Raw genomic sequence first — 26949 nt, 5'->3', positions numbered from 1 at the left:
ATAATTTAGACAAGATGAGAACATTAATAATAACAGATAAAAGTGAAGTTGAAGAATTCTGGGAAATAAGACTAATCACTTTTTGTCAAAACTTTAATCTAAATAAATAAGTTGAACTAAAATTCATTAAAATGTTAAATACCTTGACCAAAGGTTGCTTTCCTAAGGCTAAAATTCTTAGAAACTGTTGCTTTACCAATAAACGTCACTTCTAACTAACTGACCTCGGATCAAGTACACTGACCTACTTAAAGCAACAACCTTCTGTAGTTCACCTCAACAAGTTATTGTTCAACAACACTTCTAGTCTTGTACAACATTGCCAAACAGTTCATCGTTGCAATGGAAACCCTATAGAGTGTAATTCTATCTGATTGATTTTTGATAAAATGAACAATTTTGAACTTTAAACTCTCTCTCTAGCTTTCCCCAAAGATTTCATCTTATTGATGTTGGATGATTTAAAAAGGGTTTTGATATAATGATTGAAGATAAATTATGAAAATTTGTATACGTTTGAGTGTCGAATCAACACTCCGAGATACTAAATTAGCCTTTTTGTTTCTTTAAGCTCTACAAAATAGTTTAGAGAGAACTTAAAAATAATAAGTTTTTAGGGTCAAAAATTGGGAAAAAACTTACTTTTGAACCCCATATAAACCCGTTCCAATAATCGATGAAACTAGTTCGCTAACTCGTTAGAATAAACGTAGGTTTGCATTTTTGTACCAAATTTCATCGAAATCACATCATTTTTACTCGAGTTGTGATAATGGACACACACACGGAAGGTAAAGCGGTCCCGGGTCTAGGTCTTATAATGAGACCTACGGTAATAGTTTAATATAAGTATTTTTTAAAGAGTTTTTCAACCCACAATCAGATTCCAGATTTCAAAACGACTTGAAAATTTTTCTTTTTTACTCTTTGTCAAAGTAAATATTTAAATCAATTATCAATCATTGTGATGGGGACGCCACCTAGGTACAAATTTTTACCCAAATATGAGTGAAGGATGAGTGTTCAATTTGTCTACAGTAAAAAAAATTGCACTCTGCAATAATTCTTTGGCGAACCAGAACATTTGTCTACTACTTGTCTGTCTCTAGAGCAGTAGTGTAGTTGAAAGAGTTTAACACTGACAAATTCTAAACTTAAATCGTCATTTTATCCTAATTTGTTTCTACACATGAAGCTCAACTCAAAAATGATTTATCAATGACAACTTACTGAATTTGGAAATGTAACAACATTATATCTTGAAATAAGAAAATCATTCAACACTTCACAGAATATACAACCAACAGTGCATGAATACCTAATTCATATTGAATACAAACAACAATGTTTATCCGATATCGAACAATATTGTTCATGAGTGTTGATTTGAAGCTTGAGTGTTGTTTAGTTAGTTGGTTGAGAAACAATAAACATACACGGAGCGACTGAAACATAATCGAGAAGGAACTCATAAACTAAAGATTAAACTTTCACAATATTATGCAGTGTTGTGTTTCCATTACATCAGGTATTGTGTTATAAGTTTGTATTTGACGAGAGTTGTGCTTTGGAGTAGGATTATAAAGCTACTCTGCTTGATAGATTTTGTAATATCATCAAACTATCAATACTCAATTAAATGCTTTACTTGATTCTGATTCTCTGATTTTCGAACTCGGTATTTTTGAATCCACACAGTTTGTCAAGAGATTATTCACCCAATTTGTCAAAATGATCAAGTGAATAGAAAAGGTCAGTGAGTAAATGTTGATGATATGTCACTTGTGAGTGTCAGCTGTTTGATAGAGACGGAGTGACATTGAGGGGGGGAGGGGGTGAGTCTGATTGCTGTAATTTGTCATCACCTCTACTTCCCTCTCAATTCACCACCTTGCTCCCACTTTTACTTGTATTATTGAAAATCAGCGTACAATGGAAGTAAACCATTCTTAGAGAAATACCCTAACATTCCGTAGAAATTTGTTCAAAAGAAAAGTATTTTCCCCTACAGTCACCTGACAAAGTGGCATTCCTTGCGCTGATTGTAGCCCAGAAAGTTGCTAATTGCTGCATCTACTTACTTTTAACGCAAACAAACAACACAAAACAGCGTGCGTTTAATAGGCACGTAATACGTGTACGCTTGAAAATGAGTTGGCAATATATTACGACTACGATCATCTGGTGCAAAGTTTCCCATTTCGTTCAAGGTTTAAATATAACCTAACCTAAAAACGTGTTGTACAGTGTTTGAAAGACTAATTATTTATGTGCTTGCTTTATTGTAACTGTAAGAAAAATATAATGTGTAACGCGAGTACAAACTGCCTTTGCTGCACTCGAGAAACTTTCCACACTCACCTACGGCTCGTGCGTAAAAAAAATCTCTCGTATGCAGCAAAGTGCCACTTCGCCCACTAGTTACAGAAATAACTATTGTTCTTTTTGTCAGACAATGCATATAACTTTCTCATAGCCAAATGTTTTAAAGCTGAGCTCACAAAAATTTCCCATTCGACATAAACTAGTGTATTCATGATTATTCTGCACTATTATACAGTCTAAAGAACTTTGGTCTAGGGTAAGCACTTGGTAGATTTTTCAAAACCAAGATAAAAAGTGTTAACTCTAATCAAAATTGAAATGCAACTGCACTAAAATCAGATTAATCCTCTCTATGAAGAATGTTAATCAATAATGAAGAAACTCTGACAAAGAAAGATGAGAGAACAAGTGGATTGTCAACTGTACTGAACAAACTACAAGATGAAAAAAGTAGTTGACACAATAAGTGATCAAAACGAAATGGTGAATTGATAACCTTTTCAAAGATGAAGATTTGAATAATTTCGTTTAAGAATAACAATACTTTGTGCTGTAAGAATCAAAGTAAGATGACAAAGAAATAACAAGTGTACAAAATCCAAACAAGAGAATGAATGAATACGAACGATATACATAAGGGTCCCAAAACAAAATGACATACCAATTCTTTTATTGACGACAAGAATTTTCGTTGAGAATATGAATGAATTATCTGGTAGACCATAACAGATGAAATGAAAAGACAACTTGAAGAACATAGTGGAAATCGAGATGTCAAAAGAGGTGACCAAATGTGCCCAAAAAATTTACTGGTGGACGACTAGAGGAAAAAATTTAATATATTTATACGAATTCTTGGTTGACAACTAAACACTGACCATAATCAACCAGACAAAAATAATGCGAATAAAATTACAGATTTTATGAATGAATTTATGACAAAAAAATTACCTAATTTGAGCGAAATGCTCAAGCATGTGGCCTCTTAGACATTGTCTGTTACATGCACATATTCTTCAAAAAACAATGACCATTGTTATTAAATGACGATAGTTCATGCGATGCATTTAAGACAACCCCTGACAACAATGGGAGAAAACAAAGGCTGAGCTAATCAAACTGTAAGCAGTTGTCGAGCAATAATGCCTGTTTATTGACGTTGAAAACTCTGCTGAGATCGTTATTAGTTGGATAAGGTTCAGCAAGTAAACTTTTCCGTTCAGAACTTGCAATCTTTTCCAACAAGTCGCCAGATTGGAGTTTTAATTTGCAGGGATTTAGTCTTCCATTGGACAATTTATAAAATATGTCAAACCCTTGGGAACATTGTTTGTAATATGCGGTGGTGATATTGAAAAAGTTACTACTTTAAGTACTTTGACATCAAATTGCATCCGATGTTTCATAATTCAATCTTTTTCCCAACAAGCATATAGTTTCAAACAATACAGCAGATTTATCGAATTCAGTGGTACTTAGGTTATAAATAATATGGAAAGTTAAAGGTTTTTATATGTAAAAAATGATCAAATTAAGTTTGTAAGTTAAAACTAAGCCGTATTGGTAAAATAAGGCATGACAGACTTAAATAGGGGAAAAAATTTAAAAACGAGACCCAAAATCTAAAAGGGAAATCACCTTCAGTAAATAAATACAATTTGAGACGTCTTAAGGCTTATGCAGATTACTTATATATGATTTACAGTTTTAAATCGTGGTTTCTGTAGTTTCTTTTTTATGAGTGAAATACGGTAACATATATATTTACGTATAATTTCATTACTCATTGATAATGTACCGAATTGCTTCTAGAATATGTTCCATAGTGTTTGTTGGTTGTATTTAAATGGCTCGCTGGAAATCTCCAATAGTCAAATCTCATCCACATAAATATGAACATGAACCTAAAAGACCGATTGCAGTACTGCTTAGGACAAAAATTCATTTTCAGTTAACAAATTGCTAAGGCAATTTAATTTTTTTTAAGGTTCTTAAACTGTTGCATTGCATTTCGTAAGTGCTTTGTATATAAATCAAACCTCTAATAACTCAAGTCCTCCATAAAAAAAGTGCAATATTGTTTACGAAAGTGTTAAACGCGCAGTGATTTATAGGAATGCAGGGGCGAGATAAACTCAGCGTGAACGTGCTAACGTGTTAATCCTTCAGTTGAGCCATGCAGGTCCTGACCTGTTCAAACGTGCTGATACAACTCACGTTGAACATTCCAATAACAGAAACGTTTTGTCACGTGAACAGTAAGTCATACGAAAGATAAAACATACTCCCTGTTTGTTAGTCTATGGTTATACCAAAGCAGTAGTAGTAGCTTTATCCGTGTTGTTTAGTGAGTTATACTGTTAAACTAGAAGCTGTATCTGTGTTGTATAGTGAGCTATAATGATAAACTAGAAGCTATATCTGTGTTGTTTAGTGAGTTGTACTGATAAACTAGAAGCTGTATCTGTGTTGTATAGTGAGCTATACTGATTAACTAGAAGCTGTATATGTGTTGTTTAGTGAGTTGTACTGATAAACTAGAAGCTGTATCTGTGTTGTATAGTGAGCAATACTGATAAACTAGAAGCTGTATATGTGTTGTTTAGTGAGTTGTACTGATAAACTAGAAGCTGTATCTGTGTTGTATAGTGAGCAATACTGATAAACTAGAAGCTGTATATGTGTTGTTTAGTGAGTTGTACTGATAAACTAGAAGCTGTATCTGTGTTGTATAGTAAGCTATACTGATAAACTAGAAGCTGTATATGTGTTGTTTAGTGAGTTATAATGATAAACTAGAAGCTGTATCTGTGTTGTTTAGTGAGTTATGCTGATAAAATAGAAGCTGTATCTGTGATGTATAGTGAGCTATACTGATAAACTAGAAGCTGTATATGTGATGTTTAGTGAGTTATAATGATAAACTAGAAGCTGTATCTGTGTTGTTTAGTGAGTTATACTGATAAAATAGAAGCTGTATCTGTGATGTATAGTGAGCTATACTGATAAACTAGAAGCTGTATATGTGATGTTTAGTGAGTTATAATGATAAACTAGAAGCTGTATATGTGTTGTTTAGTGAGTTGTACTGATAAACTAGAAGCTGTATCTGTGTTGTATAGTAAGCTATACTGATAAACTAGAAGCTGTATATGTGTTGTTTAGTGAGTTATAATGATAAACTAGAAGCTGTATCTGTGTTGTTTAGTGAGTTATGCTGATAAAATAGAAGCTGTATCTGTGATGTATAGTGAGCTATACTGATAAACTAGAAGCTGTATATGTGATGTTTAGTGAGTTATAATGATAAACTAGAAGCTGTATCTGTGTTGTTTAGTGAGTTATACTGATAAAATAGAAGCTATATCTGTGATGTTTAGTGAGTTATAATGATAAACTAGAAGCTGTATCTGTGTTATTTAGTGAGTTAAACTGATAAAATAGAAGCTGTATCTGTGATGTTTAGTGAGTTATACTGATGAACTAGAAGCTGTATCTGTGATGTTTAGTGAGTTATACTGATAAAATAGAAGCTGTATCTGTGTTGTTTAGTGAGCTATACTGATAAACTAGAAGCTGTATATGTGTTGTTTAGTGAGTTATACTGATAAACTGGAAGCTGTATCTGTGTTGTTTAGTGAGTTATACTGATAAACTAGAAGCTGTATCTGTGTTGTTTAGTGAGTTATACTGATGTAATTTCAATAACACACTTTTTGTTGAGCGAGACCCATAATTACTACGAATGAAAAGGTGATATATGTTACTTTAGAGAAATGATTTGGTATGATAGAGAAGGTAAAATTTACCACAAATTGATGAGTTTTTGTGTTATTTCAAAAAATTGGAATTTTTACCTACAACCCTGCATAGTTACAACGATCTACAATTTTACTCCAAAAATAATAGAATACATTGTTCTTCAGCAAGAATCTTGTCTTGTTCCCATTCAATATAAAGGGATGGACACGAAAGAGTGAATTTACTTGTGTATGAAGGCCAGCAGGATAAATCATGCAAAAAGCAATAATCCTGCCCTGTCCACCTGCTGTGGACTCCGAAACAGCTGTTTACGTACTGGCCTGAGCTTCTAAAGTTTCAACAGAGTATTCTTTGTAGTGTTTAGTGATCTTTTAAACAAAATCAAAATGAATCAATCACCAGTCGGTTTGATTTTACTCATTTTTGTAAAGAGCAAAATGTTGACTACGATTTGACATGTTTTCTTAGCTTAATTTTTGAGGAATCAATGAAATTGAAATCTGTCGATTTAATCTAAGAAATAATGAATATGGTTGTCAAAAAATGATCTACAGAAATAAATATCATATTTAAAACTGCACGATTATAATACTTAAGGATAATTACATTAAACACTTTGGACGAGCCCCTAATCCAATTTTAAAGGAAATTTAGCTTGCTAAATATCTAAAAAATCCTTATAACACCGTAAGCTGCATTAATTGAAGTATTAGCGAATTTCCCATATAGGGAATAAGCTATTACCGTAGTACTCATGGTAAGACCTGGACCCGGGACCAATTTTTTTTTCGTTTTGAGGTCCCTAGAGGCCAAAAATACCATCCGTTCAAATTCATATATATATATATATTTATATATATATATATTTATATATATATATATATATATATGTGTCCGTTAGCGCGATAACTCGAGCAAAAATGATCCGATTTCGATGAAATTTGGTACAAACGTGTAAACCTACGTTTATTCGAACGAGTTCGCGAACCAGCATGATCGGACCATGGGAACGGGGGTTTATGGGGGCTTTTATGGGGTAAAAATGGGTTTTTCCCATTTTTGACCCAAAAAACATAGAATTTTGCAAATTATTTCTAAACTATTTTGTAGAGCTTAAAAAAACAAATAATTTAGTATATTGAAGCATTATAATGCGCCTAATGGTTACGGAGAAAATTCCAAAAAATTGTAAATTTAAAATTCCCATGTTATTCTTATGGAGAATAAGTAAACTGTTGTAGTTTGCTTGTTTATTAACATATTTTGCCCAAATTTGGAAAATGTTTTTATTTCTTACTAACTATTGACATTTTACATAAAAAACACTTTTACCCCCCTGTTGCAGCAAACCTAAGTATGTGTTAAACTGATTCTATTTAAATAGGGAATAAATGCGATATTTTTAAGGAGACAATTTAGTGTAAATCCAATCAGGCAATTGGAAATTCGCTTAGTCTGCAGGTTTGCTGCGGCGGGGGTATTTTTCTTCTTTTGACGATTTATGTAAACAGGTAGTCCTTTCGAAATATTTTACTACTCAGAAAGAAAAAAGGCTGGTGTAAATACGTTTCTTATGCAATACATTATGAACTAGGTCAAATAAAGTATACAGACCCATTTAATCTAAATGGTTACGTTTCGCTGTAATAATACGCTTTCATATAAAGTTACATCCCATATAATTCTGAGTATCCTGTATTTCATCTATTGCAGTATAAAATGTTATTGCTCTTGCTGTCAGTATTATTGATTATGGAATGACGCGAGTGATCTGTTTTATGCTTCCTTTGGAGTTTGACGTTTCTGAGATTGCATTCTTGTTATTCTACCCATGTGATGTAATATCATGTTATGGTTATAATAGACTTGATCTCCTTGCAAAGCTTTGAAATTAATAATAAACGAACTGGGAGAAAATAGTCAGCGTTTTTCAGCTTAAAAACACATTTTAGCGAATCTCCCATTTGGGAATAAGCTATTACCGTAGGTCTCATGGTAAGACCTGGAACCGATTTTTCATTTTCAGGTCCCCAAAATATGTGTGTTTTGCACGATAACTCGTGCAAAATTGATTGAGTTTTGAAAAAATTTGGCATAAACGTGTAAACCTATATTTATTCAAACGAGCTCGCAAAACAGCATGATAGGACTATGGGGATGAGGGTTTATGGGGTAAAAATGAGCGTTTCCCATTTGGACGATAAACACATATCAATTTGCAAATTTTCCGAATCGTTTTGTAGAGCTAAAGAACAAAGAGTTTAATATGTTGAAGCATTATTGTATACCTGCGGTTACGGCAAAAATTCCAAAAAAATTTCTAAAATTAAAATTGCCATGTAGTTCTTATGGATGTGAGTTATTCCATCACTACGGAATAACTGGTTATTCCATCAGTTATTCTCAAAATACGGAGTTGTCTTTTCTGTATTTTTTATATCTATAAGGAAACTGTTGCAGTTTGCTTATAAACTAATTTTGATAAAACTTGGAAAATTGGAAAATTGATTTATTTTATACTATACTATAAAACACCTCATTGCCTTCCCTGTAGCAGCAAACCTAAGTGCTCGTTAAACTAATGATATTTAAATTGGGAATCAATATGAAATTTTTAATGAAATACGAGTAATTTAGTGAAAATCCAATCAGGCAAATAAAAATTAGCTTAGTCTGTAGGTTTGCTGTGGTGGGGGGGTTGTATTGTACCGAATGTCCCAGGTTTCGCATGTATATTTTCACATCATATTTTCATTATATATTTCCATCCGTGTAGAACTAGTTTGATATATATTCGTAGGGTTTTGAGTAAACGGTAACGTATGTATATAGAAAAAGTTAAGCGTACATTGCATAGTTGATTGATCTTATGGTTATTTATTAACAGATAAAGTATCCATTCTATTGTTACCCAAAAATTTTTATATCTTTTGTAAAATCTTAAAAAAAACAATACTACTATCGGTTTTTAAATAACTAGAATAATATAGTAAATCAATTTGTATTCAAACAAAATTCTGCTAATATATTTAAAAGATTAATTATAAACACTAATAAATCAAATAAAAACTTATATTAAAAAAGGCATTATTTGTTTAATAATGCCTTATTCGAGCATGAACAACGAAGCGTTAATCCTTATAATCTGTTAAGGCTTTTAGCTTAGCCACCATCTAACAAATTACCACTTTAAAACTGTCTCATTATTTATTTATAAGGCGCTAAAAATGACAGCTTAAATTTATGTTATATTCGTGTCTAAGGTCTCTAGTCAATCTTCAACGCCTACAGAAAAAAATCTAAATATAAACAGTATTCATGAACTGTGTCATGTTTATCCTACTGAGTGAATTAGAAGTCGAAGGTGAGGGGGGGGTTTTGAGAGAACATAACAATAACAATGATTTATATTGCGTTTTTCAGGAATGAATTATTACAAACCTAGCCAATAAACGTGAAATCTTTTTGAGAAACCATGAAAATCAAATTTTTAAACTATTGTGTATTTACATCTAGTTGCTTCAGATTTAACTCTTTTATAAAAATAGTTTTGTCAATCTCCGTTTTGTTTTTTTACATTACAAAAATACCATAAATTGATTCCCAAAAATCCTTAAGTAACATTAGGGCTTATTGCAAAGGCATCCTTAAGTTAACCAATAATTTAGGCGAAAATAATTCTTTCCTATGGTGAATTCAGCAACACTACTTTAAAACAACGTACTGTACTGTGCCATTGTGCAAACACAAAAATGAATATATTCATGCAGATTCTGAATTTTCATCTTACGAATTGATAATGAAAATCGCACACTAGTAGGCCTAGGATTACTATATTTGAATGTACAATGGTCCCAACTCTAATGATCGCGAAATACATACAGATTTATTCAAAACATTCATATCATGTCAGTTTTGACGTAAATTGCAAGTGGAAATAAGAATTTAAATCAATGCTAGAACAGTAACTTGGGTATTAATATTTAATTCTGTTTATCGATATTCCACACACTTAACTGAGCTGAGTATCTTAGAAAGTAACGGGAAGAAAATAATGATTTCTCAGTCCAAAAATGCATGCGTTACATTAAATGGTGTGGACGTGTTATAAAATATTTATCTTTCTCAAATGATGTACTAACGGGCTGCTGGGTTCTACAAGTATATTTCACACCCTATTAAAAGTTCGATGCCCTTGATGTAATGTCGATTTCTAGTGACTGGGAGTCATGACGTGCGAGTAAGTTGATGCAAATGTATTTTTTTTCTAGGTAAGTTTTGTTAGTTTTAATACTACAAGTGTAGCTTACACACAGACTGTTTTACATCGTAAGAATATGTTTAAATTTGGCAAAGTCAGAAACATGGGCGTCCATCTAGCTTTTACATAAGGGGGCTGGAGTACGGAACCCCCCCCCCCTAAAATAAGGGAGGGGTGTCTGGGGTTCTCTCCCAGAAAATGCTTAAAATAGTTGATTTTACACATTTTCGTACCTAAATTTGTATTGTCAAATATTTTTTTCTGCTAAATCTTAAAACAGATTAATCTGGGGTCTCATAAAAGGGGGCCCTAGCCTCCCCCTAGTCAATAATGAAGAACGCGTATGCAGAAATAAATAGTTAACAATAATGGCATATGCATAAAGGGGTATGTTTAATGTTACTCTGCGTATTACCTAGGTTCTATACAAAATCTGAAATTATGTCAAATGTTTTTGTTATGTTTTCCTATCTATTGTTATTTTGTAAACCAGTTAACTTTGTAATAAAGAATATACCATACATTTCCGTGTCTAATTAAATTTATATTCAATGTATTAATAAACTAAATATCGTCAGAACTAATAAATTTAAAGATATTAATTTTCAAGGTTAATTTCCTGACTGAGGAAACGTGTACAAGTTCATCTCGGAGATTGAAAATGGTTTCGGTCTCAAGGAAATGGAAAATGAGAGCGATTCAATATTTCTGGCCGTAACAGTTTTTATAAGATTCTTATTTTAGCTTAGTTCAAATTTGTATGATTTAACATGATGTTTTTCATACAATTATCAAGTATTATGATTATGGCTTTGCTAACCTTTTTGGTGTATTTCAGTCTTGCTCACCCCATCTAAAGTAACTTCAAAACGTAAAAAATATCCATTATTGCTGGAATAAACTAAGACACAAAACTGAGTCGGGTTAGGTTATGTTAGGACATTTGTTAAACATTTACCAAAGGAAAAGTTTATTTTTGACTTGTTATCCTTCCACTTTTTACCGTTTTGAAGAAAAAACATACTGCACACCACTAAATTTAATCAGGTTCATAGTTTGTTTTGGACCGAAGCCCATTTAACTTTATTTACTAGCACGTTTTAGAGGGCAAAATCAGTTTTACATAAATATTACAAAATGCAATAACACATCAAAGTTATTTATTAGGAAACTGCAAAACTGTGGTTGAGAAATACCTGTAATTGATATTCTGTTATTTTCGGTTTTCCCTTTTGTTCGTTTTAGGGTGGTTTTGGATTTGTTTTTCAAAAAGAGACATTTATTCATAGTCTTTAATGAATAAACACAACATTGGTATGAAAGCTAAGCAGGAATTAAATCAAATTAATTTCGTGCCCAGCTGTATGTTGATTCCACGAAACTGCATGAATTTATTCAGTTAAAACTGCATGAATCCTAATGAGTATTTGAACTGCACCTCATCAGGAAACATTGAGAACAATGCCGATTGTATTCATCATCATTTTAAGCTTGGCCTAAAAATATACAATGAACAAAGAACACAACATATATATACAGTTGTAGTGCAGGTTTTTTTCTAACCAATTTTGTAAAACTAACAGAAATAAAATAGTTAAATAAATTCAAGCAATGTTGTTATGTCGAATGGCTTAAGAGAAAATAAAAAAATAGATTTAAAATGCCCATGTTTTTTGTATGGAGAATATGTAAACTGCTAGTCAATGATTGCAGTTTGTGTGTTAATGGATATTTATTATTCCAACCAAATTTGGTGTACCAAATTTACCATTCCAATTATCACCAAATTAATATTCCGAAATTAAATACCAACAAATTTAATTTAACAAAAAATCACACCTAACTACATAACTTGTAGCAGCAAACTTCAGTACTTACTACAAATGTAATATAATTTAAATTGGGAATAAATCTTACATGTTTAAGGAATTTTCCAGTTAAATCCGATCATCCAAATTGAAATTTGCTTAGTCTGCAGGTTTGCAGCGGTTGGGGAAAGATTGTTATCCTTTTAGGTTAGTCCTATGGATTCAGGTTTGGAATTTGAAAGTATTTCGGGAAACTCCCATTGATTAGTTAAAATAACGAGTTTTACCATATATACATACATGTCATACAGTCAATCGATGCATTTTTTAATAAATTTCCAAAAAATGCACTCCCCTTCATCCTCTATTATTATTATTTTCAAATAAAGTCTCTCAAAATACCTCTTACATCACCGTACAGTACATTTCGGCACGAGATTTTTTCAAGAAACTCTAATCAGGTAAGAAGACAATCTTCTAAGTCGTATCGTTTAAGCTTCCCATTACATGCTTTAACGTCTGCCTTGATGTCTGTCACTTAAACTAACAAGCACCTCTTCTTGTTCTTACAAGCTATATCTCGTGTATCACGGATGTCTATTAAACGTGTTTCCTAGATGAGAAATAAAATCGAGTAACATTTTGCATTTATAAGCATTACCTGTGGATACAGCTTGCATAGATAGATGGACCATCCATTAAAAATACCGGATTGATTATGAGACAATTCAGTTGATTTTTATGGTTTGAAGCCAGACAGACCCATTTTTTCTAGAGCCTAATAGGACTTTAAATAAATAAATTGAAATAAAAAAATATAACAAATAAATTAATTGCACACTGCTTATGCCCTAACGGTACTCAGATGCAGCAGAAATGCAATTTTGACCTACTTCAATTATAAAAATAATTAATTGTTTAAGTTCCGATGGAAATTGGAAATTTTTGGTATACTGATAAGATTTTATGAGTTATGCGGAGCCGGAAATAATTTAATTCATCTTACGAACCGAGGCCGATTATAGGAATCTTTGGAGAAAGTGCCATATTTGGTATAATTTATGAACAATACGTTTCAATCCCAATGAAAAACACCACAACAAAGTTTCTTTAAGCTTACTTAACGTCATTTATTGCTACCCATAAAACACAGAAGTAAAAAAAGGTAAAAATACATTGCAAAGAAATATTAGGGCGCTTAGTCAACAAATGGAAGATAAATTAAGAGCAACAGAGAGTAAATTAAGGGCAAGGGAAAATCAGCTTTTACCTTGTTTACAAATTTGGAAGAAACATTTTTTCTGTGAAATTTAGCTTCCATGGAGAATGGTTATTTTCTATACGGAATAATGAAAATAGATTTTCTACATCAGCTGTTCCTAATCATTGGGTTTAAAATACATTATTCTGACTGATAAAACAGCTGATCTTAGTCAGTAACAAAGCTACACAGATCATCTCACACCATTCCACACTCACCCTTAACTCATATTTGGGTTAAAATACGCACCTAGGTTGTGTCCCTAATTAAGTTATAGTTGAATTGATGAATTACAGCAAGATTTCAAAGATTTCGGTACAAATGTAAAAGCTTAGTTAAAGTTTTATCATTATTTAACTCAATAGGAACACAAAATTATCTGAAGCATAAACAGAAATCAGAGGAAATGAGCTTAGCAAAGAAATACATCTGGTAGAATCTGCAAGCTCAGTTCATCTCACTTATTTTTCTTTTCATCCGAACGAAGCGGGTTTCTTCCATTGTAGGGATGAAATTGCTGTGAATTTGTTCTCAAGCTTCTTTTGACATGTATATTTCTCAAAATAACACCCAAAGGGAATTCAAGGCTGTGAATTGAAGGAAAACCAAAACATTGCAACCAAATGTCTTGAATTTGAAACTACTTACCATTTATTATTCAGATGTGGGCATCCCGTTTCAATCTGGGAACAGAAAGTTATTTTGTTAATCTCCTGACTAAAGTTATTGAAATGAATAATCTTTACCTGTTCTAATAGGACAATTAGATTACCAGTCGCCTAGTCCGTTAGCATATCCTAGTTTCTACATTTTATGCTTCCATTTATTGAATAACGCTTACAAATGTAAAAAACCTTCAAAAAAGATTCTAAAAGAGTGAAAAATGTTAAAATTGATTGAAATTTATTCATTTAAAGTAAGTTAGTTAAAAGAACTAACATATTTTCACCCAGCAATTAAAAATACAATATAACTCTACTTACAGCCGGTACATTTTGTAATGGTTGCAGTGCAGTATAAAAATGTACGAACACCCTTTTTTAAAAATTTTTTATCGTCTTTCATACCGGTAAGCGTATTTCTTAGACAGATTTAAAGAGCTACCTATATTAATAGGTAAGCATATTTCTTTAAACACTTTTTTCTCAACTCGTGTGCATCGTAGGGAACATCTACGCCTACTGTTAGATAGATATTTTCCTGTAGGTGCGCAGAACCACGGCCTTGGCAGAACCCCTAAATTATTAGCCTATAAATTAAAATAGGCTCAAAAATAAGCACAACGAATTAAATTAAAAATAAAAATAAAATTGCCATGGGCCTTATCGGTTGACACGCTGTTGACGAAATAACAACGAAATATAAACAGAAAAACATGGAACAAATTCCAATCATATGTTTATTTTTAGCGTGGAGTGGAAATAGATTAGTCTCTAGATTGATGCTTTTGGTTGAGTTTTCGACCACTGGACGACCTCTAGTTCTGATTAAAAGTGTAATTACTTATACAATCTGGTAATGCATTTGGAGCCACTCAAAAGTACAATTTTAAATCAAACTAATATTTATTGGAAAGTATTGATACACATGTTTGTCTACGAAACAAAGAACTCTGAAAATTAAATCCCTGCACTTTGTTCGTTTATATAAACCAAGTCGCTACGTACAAAACTAACTAATTAGATTACCTAGGCTGTATACCAAATTAAAGTATAACTATCGTTTCGTCTTCTGTTTAAGGAGATGTTTCCAAATGAGTTGAATTTCCTGGAAATGTACGCTTCACAATTTAATTCTGTATTTGATGCGCCATTACTTTTATTGCAGTCAAAGTAAGATTGACACTATCGGAAAATCTGTGAGTGGGACTGACGGTTTAAAAGCCGATCATAAACCATCAGTGGCTGATATTTTGGTTTTGTCATTTCGTTCAATCCAAATATGACACTAAATTCTCATCAAAACTCGTTTCTCTTTACCATCACTGCGTTTCCATTTTTGTTGTAAAATAACATAAGAGAAGTTTGAATATGCAATCAAGAAACTAAACTGACATGTTGACATAAATCATATTTTGTTACGGTTTGCTATCCATACCCCATGTACGATATGAAAATAAAAAAATTTAATATTGCTGTATACTGAAGGAATTTGACGGTGTTTTGATAATATTTTTAATCACAGGTTAAAATTAAATTCATTTTTACAACCACAAGCCAGGTTCGGCCATGTTAAGGGCGGGCTGTATCATTGACTATATACCTACAGTATACAGTATAGGTCTATACTGTATAGTCAATGGCTGTACCAAATAAGTCTGTTTCGTACTTTTTGTCTCCTAAAATGGGAATTTTAGTTGAGTTTAAATATGCCTCTTACAATATAGATCATCTTACACGACAAACAATTAAGTTCAACTCGTTAAAATGGAACAACCCCGTCACAGCATACCTGCAGACTAAGCTAATTTTCATTTGCCTAATTTGATTTACATTGAAATATTTTCAAAAAATATATATAATTAGTTTTGCTGTGAGTTAACAAATTAAATATATTTTTTATGTTGATAAGGTTATAGGATAGTTGCTTTTGAGGTTTATTTTGATTATTTTAACTGTCAGGATGAGTAAATCACAAAAATATACATGATCGATTATTATCTCAAGATTACCGAGAGCTAAAAGTATTTTTTAGAGTTTTTAATAATTAATATAAAGTATTGATGGACATTTAACCTGTATTCTACAGTATGATGCGAAGGTGTAGGGATTAATATACTTTTGTTACACAGTTTTATGTGTAATAGTTATGAATTATTTCTGAAAATATGGTGTAATAAACATACATTTGGCGTGTTACACTACATCTAATTGAATCCTTCAAGTTAATTCCAACTGCTTATTGAATCGTGAAGTTAGTTACGCAGTTAGTGCTGCGGTTTGGATCATCACACGATATAATTTTCATTAATTTATTCGCAGAAGTACAACGAGAGTGTTTGTTTAGTGTTTCGTCATTGTTTTTATTTCTGAGTTTTTATTATCTGTTCACCTGAATATAAAAATACCTCCGCTGCAGCTATCCTACGGACTAACTAAGCGAATTTCAGTTTGTCTGAACAGATTTTTTTTATATTTCTATAAACAAGTCATATTTATTTCCAATAATAAAATATGAGATTTAATTAGTGCTCAGGTTTGCTGCTACGAAGATGCCTATGTTTTATTTGCTCAATGAACAACGTATGTTTTATTTGCCCCAAACGTCGTCCACAAATTTGACTGTATCACTTGAAAGTAATAGACAATCTATTTATTTGGAAACACTTTACACACATCCCAGTGAAGCTGTGGAATTTTTTATACATGAGAAATTTAGGAAGTTTGTATTTGTTAAGAAGTTGTATCTGTATAACTTCATTCAGAACTTCCTAGACTTTTGAAGACTTGGTTTGTCTCGATAAATTCCTTTTACAATAATTGCCAACTCGATAAGTTGTAAATGATTTTTCATTTAACTTGACAGAGCAAATTTGGTTTATATTCAAATGTAGGCTATGCTATGTAAAAATGGTATTTTTCACAATGATTTTAATTTGAGAAGTTACACACTTGATTTTTAGTGTTTGCAAAAAATATTTTGAACCACAAATAATTTGCATCGTTTATTTTGAGCTGCTATGTATAAAACATACGTCGGACTATAGATTATATGTGTTGTTGACGAAGATTATAATGCAGTCATTCTATGCAATGTCTGAAGCTTTAGACAAAGTATGAAAAGGGGTAATAACGATAGGATTTTATACATTTTGACTAGGCTTAGTGTATATTGCCTAGGCTATTGAATGCCCACAGTTGTGTAAAACAAAATATAGAACTAGGTAAACAAAAATAAATACTTAACATTATTGATTTAATTTGTGTATAGTTAGGTTAGGTTAGTCTATTTTATATTGAGTAAGTCAATGCAAAAAAATGATAAAAAGTTATTAAACAAGTCAAAAACGTATTTTATACTTAAAGTGCAGTTTAGTTACAATGGTAATTCTACAGAATGGCTAAGCAAAGTACATGATGAGCACTATTTCATACTGTAGCGTCAGCTGATGTTACGTTGTCATAGCAACGCATTATAGTTAGTCTGGTTTTTGTTTTTCTAGAGGATTGTACACAAAATTTAACTCTTTTATTAAAACACTTTTCTCTTACTTATTTGGTCCTAATTTATTTGATGCACACAAACAACCACGACCAAAATGGTGACCCCGACTACAACCGTTATCTAAAGACTGTTAATTTCTTTGAAGAGTTTAAACCTTTTGTATTTCCTCCAACAACCACGAACGATGTCATTAGAAGACCTGCAGACTCAACTCACCGAACTTGGAACTGCGAATGAAGAACTGCGTCAATGGATTGGACAACCCAGCACTTCTCAAAACATGTTGGTCAACAGAGTAACAGTCAAACTTCCGCCCTTTTGGCCTGAAAACCAAGTCTGTGGTTCTGTCAAGTTGACTCGCAATTTCTTATTTCTGGAATTACCAACGACGACACCAAGTTTCACTACGTGGTCTCGCAATTGGACGCGGGAATTGCTGCTGAAGTCAAGAATTTATTTGATGTACACAAACAACCACGACCAAAATACTTTTGTTCATTAGGCAACGTATAGAATGCCTGATTATAACATATACTGGGTTTTATATAACTTGGTTACTGAACTAATATTACGTTTAAATTCTATTACTTTCACATTGTAAGGGTAGTTTCAGACTATCCAACGCGGGGAAGGTACAATGAAAGTGGTCGCAGAGCGGCGGTAAATCAAAATAACAAACGGCCAAAGATTTCCCCACCACCACTTCCGTCTGGCCCACCTACTCTGCACATGTACTGTAATATACATTCTTACAAGGCGCTAAATATTACATTGTTGAACAATACTGCAAAACTTTTACGGTTCATTGGTATTATAGCGACCACACCGACAAATCGACTTCCAAAAGAGATTGCAATTATTTTAACAAAATCTTCCTAACCTTACCTAACCTACAAAATAGTACACCCTTAGGTTAGGTTATGATATTAGGTGTGGTTGGTATAGTACCCAAAGTACCCTCAAAACTGTTACGAATTACACAGGGTGTCCCACGAAGAGGCTTAGACGTTTGATTTAAATTACTTGGTGGTTTATGCACAGACAGTTTTGAAACTTTACACAATTTACTGTGTATAGTTTATTTAAGCTAACCTTAAGTAGGGTTCCGAACCACCTATATACATTAAATTATAGCTGAAAAGCTATTGGCATTTAGTTCGATTAGACTATTACAAAAAAACGTAACCCGTTTTAAAACTTGTTCACAGTTTTATTTTTAAACATTATGTATGTACAAGTGCTGTTTGTGAAAACTTGAAACTGTTCTGCAATATTCTCTCGTGCAGAATAATGGGGATTTAGATTTTTTTAGTACTTAATTTTGTACGAATCCATGTGATTGATTCTCCATTCAGTGTTGTACAAACCCACTTGAATGTTCTGAATGCGCTTAAAACAGCGTGATTCGTTGAAATCAAGAGCCTCTTACGTCTGTGACTATTTGAACTGCAAACATTCAACTTGACTGGTATATTCAGCTTTTATGATTCATATCGTATGCAATTATTTACATTTTCTAGAGTGCCCTATTATACAACTACGCAACGTTGGTATAATATTAAATCATATGGTGCAAGTGTACAGTAATTATATTGCAAATTATATCCTATACTCTTATATAAGCAATGTTTGCTTGTATGTATGCTTGTATGCTTGCTTGCACAAAGATCTCGAAAACGGTTCCGACGAGTTCCTTCAAATGGTGTAAATAATTAATTTCTGGCCTAAAAACTTGTTTAATGCAGTTAAAACTGACAACAATATGACGTAAAAAACTGAAATTGGGATTCAAAACTTTTAGCATTGGCCTTATGGGTTAGCGACCATGCTGGTTGAACAAAATAATAACAAATAAAAGCGTAAACAAAAGACTTGTGTTGTAACATGTTCATAATAAGCCCCGAGCAAAGATTACACTGAAGATAACTCGATAAAGGTGAAAATAGTTCCAAGTTACGATCAAGTACTGATTATTTAACTTGGCTCTCTCCTACCAAAACTTAATCCCCAAAGTAATCAGGCTATTATAAACGAGTGACCTTTCATAGACTGTGAAATAAATGAATGTCTTGAGGATTGCCACGTTAAAATTTCCATTATAATAAATTTAAATTCCATGAAATAATATGACTCTGTTGAACTTCGTAAATAATGTTTTGTTGTAAAACTAACTGGTTGAAACATTTATTTAATCCTTTTTTTTCTGAAAATATATTTGCGATTCAATTACTTTTTACCATAATTTCTATATGGGTTAGGCCTATGTTATTTCCTTTTCCTTTAACTGTATTGATAAAAATCTATTGTTTTTGTAAAAATTGATGTATATAAAGCACTCTACTTAACCAATGTTAAGGTAGATTTTTGAACAACCATTGTTTGATTTAGTGCGTTTAAAAGGTGCTACGAAACGTCTTAAACATTTAAATACCCCAAATAACACGTATACATTTTATCAAAGATAAAATATCGATACATTTAGCCAAGTTTTCCTCGACATTTGAACGATTACGCGTTCAATTTAATCTGAGTGACCAATTAAGGCTCACCGGTATTTGTGGAATATCAATTAATACGGCTGCTTTTAAACGTTAAATTAAATGCTGAGTTGTATGATTCAATGGTAGGATTAAAATAGAATTGATTGATAAATTGGCTGTTGTTGCTGGAACTCTTTTCTGTAAACTATTAGTGTGTTTGTGTGCTGTACTTTGAAATGTAAATTATATTGACATTTTTATAACTCAACAAAAAGCATTAGTACAAGTTAGTGTATTTAGTTTTTTTTTGACTAAGACAATATATGTGATGTTTTTGTCTCCACAAGTTCCAAACTTTTTTTTCTTTTAGGACTCGATTTTTTACAAATCATCGAATTATTGTCTAAGATGAGTTAAGGTGGTTTCGAACTTTGCGAAATTAACACGCCACACATGTTGGTCTGCTAAAATAAAATAACATCGAATACTTATTTCAGTTTTTAATAGTGAAATCTTAACTGTCTCTTTTTATGACTATAAAAAAATAGATTAAACAAAGTATGCAAATGTTGAACCAAGCTATAATATTGAAGGCAGTTTAGCAAACTGTTAATTTTAGCACAATTAGTAAAAAATGTAAAATTTGGAACAACAATTTTATTTTTACCCAGCTGAAAATAAATTAACAAATTATAAATTTTTCGATGCTAGTAAACATTGTTTTACTCTATGAAAACATTTTGCCACACGAATAAGTGTAAATCGTCACAAATGACAAACTCATAAATATAAATTAATTAAAAAAAGTTAAATGAACAAATACCCATTTATAGAACAAGAAGGATGTACATAAAATAAGACAAGTCGTGATTTAAATAATATACAAAATTACATTCAACCAAAGATAAATTGACTGTTCACTAATATTGACTTAACAAAGTACAAGTCAAACCATTGCTTATTCTACAAGTTGAGCTCATTACAGGTTGGGTAAAGACTAGCATTGATAAGTTTGATTTGGCAAACATCTCTAAGTTTCTTGGATATTCAAACATATTTCCCGAACAATTTGTGTTTGGGTTTCCGGCTTGATTTGATTGAATCAATATTAGCAATTTTGTATTCAGTTATGTTCATTAGGGATCGATCGTCTTGTCAAATGGATTTGATTTAATTATAATATATTATATATCGTTTTAATCATAGCATTTTAAGCTTTCTTTACTTGATACTTAGGTTAATACAATCAAAAACAATTTGGTTTACTAAATAGTACGTTTTGAAAGTGGTTGTCTAAATATAATACTGTAAAAGACTTTATTTGACGAGTCGTGAAGTTTTAAAACATACATTTTACTGTCACTAATGATACTGTAGTACAGTATTCATGTATCAAAAGTTGTAAATAGTTTTGTTTTCAATAATCAGTCTTTGGGGGATGATTAGGATGATTTAGAATAGCAATTTCACATTTCACTTGAAAACGGGAGGAGTTGATAAACATCCAGAAACGTCGTGTAGTTTTAAACAAAAGAAGCGTTTTGAAAAGTAGAAACAAAAATAATAGTAACTTCCAGAACCAATGTCATAATGAATTTTAAAAACTTAATTGCCATTACGGTAGTTGAATAATAAAGGCTCGTGTGCATCGCAGGGAAAATCTACGCATACTGTTGCAAAGATATTTTCCTGTAGATGTGCAGAATCCCTTTATAAATTAAAATAAGCACAAAAATGGATTAAAAATTAAAAATTAAATTAACATGGGACTTATGGGTTGCCATCCTGGTGACGAAATAACAACGAAATATAAACAGAAAATCAAAACAAATGGAAGAAATTCTAATCACATGTTTAATTTACAGTGTGGGGTGAAAACAGAGAATTCTGTACATTACATATTTTTGGTTGAGTTTCGACCATTGGACAAAATCTAGTACATATTAATTTTGTACCCAAAGAATAAATCAAAACATAACAAACAATTCAAACAACCTGAACAACTTGAAAAATCTTAATAATAATTAAATTTTCAAGTGATCACAAAGTTACAAATATTTTAACCCCATTTTGTGGACATGTTTAGTAAATTGGTGGTTTCAAACAGTCAAATGCGTATTCATCAAGCGGCAAACGATTCAATTCCATTGGTCAAACAGATATACCACTTGTAAAGATTCCTCCAATAATTGGGGATAAAGCAAATCTGTAGGAACATCAACATCTGGCGGCCTTTGATGGCAAATTGGCAATCTCTGAAATATGACGTACTTCATCAATACCTTCTAGCTTCCACTGACCTAATATTTCATCCTTGTACTCTGAACTTTGGGTGTACCAATTCTTTGTGTAGTTTTTGTTTGAGAAATGGTAACTACGATAAATTGTTTTAACAGGTTTTTGACGTAACAATTACCAACAGTATAACGTAAAATTATGAAAAGTTGAAAACGCATTGATATTAATGATTTTACATATAAAAGCTTTAAAATTAAAATCTATTCACAATTTAATAACAAACCATTGTATAACGAAATAGTCAATATATCAATCTATCTATTGACTAAACAATCCTATTATGTGGGAGCCGACAACACACATTTAGCAATCAATATTTCCCAGATGACTATAAATAAATTAAAAGATACCGAACCTGCAGTTTATACAGAGTACAAAAATACATGGTGCAATTAGACTTAAACCTTAATATCCAAAGTAAAAGCAGAAATTTCTCCAAACTGTTCAATGTAGTACTCGTATGATAAAGGTTACACCATTTTGAGAGTCGGATACGAGAGGGAACAGGGGGAAATTTAAAATTGGTAGTTTCTTTGGTTTTATAATCAACAATAATCAATGATACATTTTAAAAGGGATGATCTTCATGTCTTAATAAATGATCTTCTTCATTGTTCATTCATTTTTCATTGTTCAATGGTAACAGAGCTACAAAAGGTTAAAATTTAAATTTTGATAATATTTTAAGATATGAACCTTTATTGCTATGGAATAGTGTATTTTGTACCTAGGGCCAAAAATGAGGTTTTGCCGGCTCTAGATCGGGTTTTAAGTTTGAGACGATGTCGTGAACTTAAAACGATCGAGAGCTGCAAAACCATTTTGACCCGTGGTTCGAACGCTATTTTTCACCCTACTATACTCTATTACCACTATTCGCCTCAATAATAATTCACACTATCAGTCAACACAACTATAACTTTAAGGTTATGTGAAATATTTTGAGGAATCAGAAAAAATAACAACAAATAGTTGCCAAGGCAGCGGTGACAATAAAACAAGTATATTGCAATGTATATGGATGCTGATTGTGTATTTAATATACATTAATGTTTTAAGTAAATAAGCAAACAGCTGGTTTTCGGTCCTAGGGATGTAAAAACCTGCTTGGTCCCCAAATAACGATGACAGCTGACATAGACAGCGATACGTAGCTTTCGACCTCCAATAAACGTTTGTAAAACGGCTAAAACATCTTAGTATGGTGAAAACTATTTTACTGCATGTTTTTGCGTTTTGTGGTTTTAGTGGCCTGTGATTTTAAAAGATACGCCCTTTAAGGAACATCAGCCGGGCTTCAACCATCTATTTATTGGTTAGCAATTAGTTGGGAATAAACATTTTTCGTAAAAACCCAGATGTGAATTTTTTGAAAGCCATTGTTTAAAGTAGTTGCATGTTTAATTCCATGGACAGTTGCAGCTTAATGTTACATTGAAACTCAAATCCTTTTACCAGACCGCCGCATGCAATGTATTGTAGTGTGTTTGTATTTGTCTGGGCTATGTGACCTAATTTGCAGACAACCTCCATAGTATACTACTTCAAAAATATACACAATCTTTCTTATAAAACATGTGTAACATCATATCTACAAGTTATTAAGTTACAACATATGTTCTACTTGGTATAGCTATTTTACCTGTAATCTATTTAGGCGGCTGAAAAGACTGTACCTAATTTTAAACGTTCATCACCAATACCCCATATGGTTTTCGTAGCTCATATTGTCAGCTGATTGGTGCTAATTTAATGCTATTGTTGATAGTTGATATTGTAAACTTATTGAAGCTTTTAAGTCTGCTACTATGGCTGCACGATATGAAGTGTAGCAGTCTAGAGTTCTGGTCCATAAGTGGTGGAGAATACAGAATGGAATAAATGCATCTATTAATGCAAGAACAATAAAAAATTTCATCATGAACTGTTTGAAAGTGGCAGTGTGAATAGTGAAAATATTTTTCAAGATTGGCTTAATGTACCATTCCTCAATAAAATTGATTGGTAAGGTAGTCGACATCTGGTATGCACGTAGCCTAGACCTTACGCCATGTGATTTCTTTTTGTGGGGATAGGCAAAAGAAGAGGTTTACAAGAGAAATCCAAAGACTACACGAACTGGAAATTTCCATTTGAGATGTTCTTGATAATGTTCCACAAGACTATTAATATCTGTCCAAAATGTATCTGGTAGATTAAGAAAATGTGTTGACAACGTAGGTGCATATGTCCGTGTGTAACGTGCTCCATAATGGCATTAAACAATGTTTAAATATACATGCTTATTTGTTCTCTATCACCATAAAATGTCATGACAATTATTAATTAAAATAGGTAGTGACTTTTCAGCTACACTGTATACTTAATACAATAAGGGGGTTCCTTGTTTCGTTCCTTTCTTACCCATCCCACTTGACCGAACGTGTTTATGTTTCGTTATAAAGCTTAAGATCTTGCGGACTGACGAATGACAATAAAATGATTATTCTATTTAAGCTCTCCCTAGCAGATGATGTATTTTAGAAATCATTTTCAAAGATCCAGTGATGCTGACCAAATTTCATTATAACGGGTTTAAATGTGAATTGTAATTTAGTAACTGTTGATCTTCCAGCTTTAAGTCTAACCACAGTCAGATTCAGACATTTAACAAGAGACTAAACAGTTCATTATGGATTTAAAGCCTGGGCTACTTTAGTGATAATTGTAACCTGATTGAGGTGGGTAAACCACTCTTTATAATCTACAATCAACAAATTTAATTTATTGTAAATTAAAATGTTTGGTCACCCTGGTCAGGTTTAACTGCCTGAACCACCAAATTCTTTCATGGAATTAATTCATAGGTTGAATGATTGCATTATTTTGTCTCTAAAACAAGTGTTGACCAAAGTGCGCAGTTCACGCATGGGTCGTATATGTCATCAATATAGATTTATTTTATCTTTACACCAGGGTATAAATGAAACCGACTTAATGTTAAAAAGGTTGGGGTCTGTACGAGTTCTACTGGATGTATCTAATTCTTGGTTTTATATAGTGAACATTCAGCTAAAAAGTGAGGTTCCGAACCAATGGGTCAAAACTTTATCATAAGACAAAAAGGTGACCAGCGGGATTTGAACTCGGTCCTCAAAAACAAAAGTTTTAAGCTTTAGAATGAGTCTGACGCCTTTTGTGATTCGTTAGTGTAAACCATCAAAACAATAAATAAACATCCAACAACCTTTTGAAACTTTATGACAAATTTTAACATAGTATAATATTGATATAATAGACTTACTGGTAAATTATGTTTCATACATTTTACAATAGTAAAAAAATGTGTAATGTACCTATTAGATGCCTTAATTATGCAAGATGTAGAAAATGTATATACCTACAGGAATACACGGGATAACGGACATATTTAACTGGAAAACGAATTATTAAGTTATAATTACTGAGAACTATCTGAACATAAGTTTATACGTACAGTAAAACAGTACAATTTTCATCGTTTTAGTGAATGTTGCGCAGTGTGAGTATAGTATGGAATCGGATAAATTAATTATGGACAAATTCAATTCTGGGCGCAACCAATTACCTTTGAATCCGTTGTTATCACGGACAACATTTTAAATTGTTTGCAGAGTGGACAAGGCCTGCAATCAAATTAAACCCAATTTATAGTTTATACGTGTTTTAAAGTGCCGAGTCGGCTTATTGTAAGTTTTGTTTAATATTTTTGTTTTACAACTTTTCTCATACTCGAGCTTAGTTTTTCTAACAGATAATGATAAAGGAATATCATATTCTTAATGAAAAAATTGTCAAAATTGGTTTCGAAGGACTAACGTTGAATCATAAACGTTATAAAAAAAATATAAATTATCGTGTTAATGTTGACGTATATATACAGTACCTAATAAAAAAAAATGGTTAGTTTTTAATGCAACTCTGTTTTGAAATTTCTGATAAAAAATTTTTATAGGTACTTTTAAATTTTTTATAAAAACAAATTTTAATGACTCTTTTTACTATTTTTAGTTTTTCTAATTCTTTGTGAATAAAATACACAGATATGATTATGTTGACTTAATTTCAAAATTTTTTTAATTTTTTAAAGTTTGCTAATTTAAAAAAAAACCCCGGGCTGTGGGAAATGCCTTTAGAGGTTGATCTCAAAAAATGTATTTACATAGAGCTAATAGTTTTCATGTTTGTTGATTGATTTAAGAATTTATTGAATACAAACTTAAAATAATTACAAAACGTAAAACGAATGAATAAATTTCAACGTGCTCTAGGAAGGACTCTTAAGAAGCACCGTTCATTATGACTATTTTACACACTGCACTTCATAGGCCAAAACTTATAAACAACCCTAAAAATTAAATATATAAATAAAAACATTTAGTATCAGGGGTTAACTTAGTTTGTAGCTAAACCACAGAAAAAATAGACAGACATATTTTAGTTAAACTATACAAAAGTAAAATGTTGGATTATCGTACAAGGTGATAATGTTTGTAGAAGTTGTGAAGGTCACGAGATAGTAAACTCGATGTTTCCTTGCACAGTGTTAGACGCTGATGAAGAGTTTTTGAT

The 26949-nt window shown here is 31.9% G+C and overlaps 1 protein-coding gene across 3 annotated transcripts in view; it reads right to left on the bottom strand.

The window, feature by feature from the left end:
- Window positions 1-26949, bottom strand: part of LOC128991268 (glutamate receptor ionotropic, kainate 2) — an 80596-nt gene that overhangs the window by 39412 nt on the left and 14235 nt on the right. For all 3 annotated transcript variants that reach the window (XR_008490621.1, XM_054413987.1, XM_054413986.1), the window contains exon 2: window positions 14066-14100. Coding sequence is in view for 2 of the 3 variants with exons in the window: in XM_054413987.1 (XP_054269962.1) it covers window positions 14066-14068 (3 nt within the window). In the remaining variant the exon portion in view is untranslated. The remainder of the gene's footprint in view (window positions 1-14065; window positions 14101-26949) is intronic.

Source organism: Macrosteles quadrilineatus, unplaced genomic scaffold (assembly GCF_028750875.1).
Source record: "Macrosteles quadrilineatus isolate MER2022 unplaced genomic scaffold, UCM_ALF_1.0 Scaffold_4__1_contigs__length_99947679, whole genome shotgun sequence".
Classification (NCBI taxonomy): Eukaryota; Metazoa; Arthropoda; class Insecta; order Hemiptera; family Cicadellidae; genus Macrosteles; species Macrosteles quadrilineatus.
The sequence above is the reverse complement of the archived record's forward strand: the minus strand, read 5'-3'. Positions and strand labels throughout refer to the sequence as shown.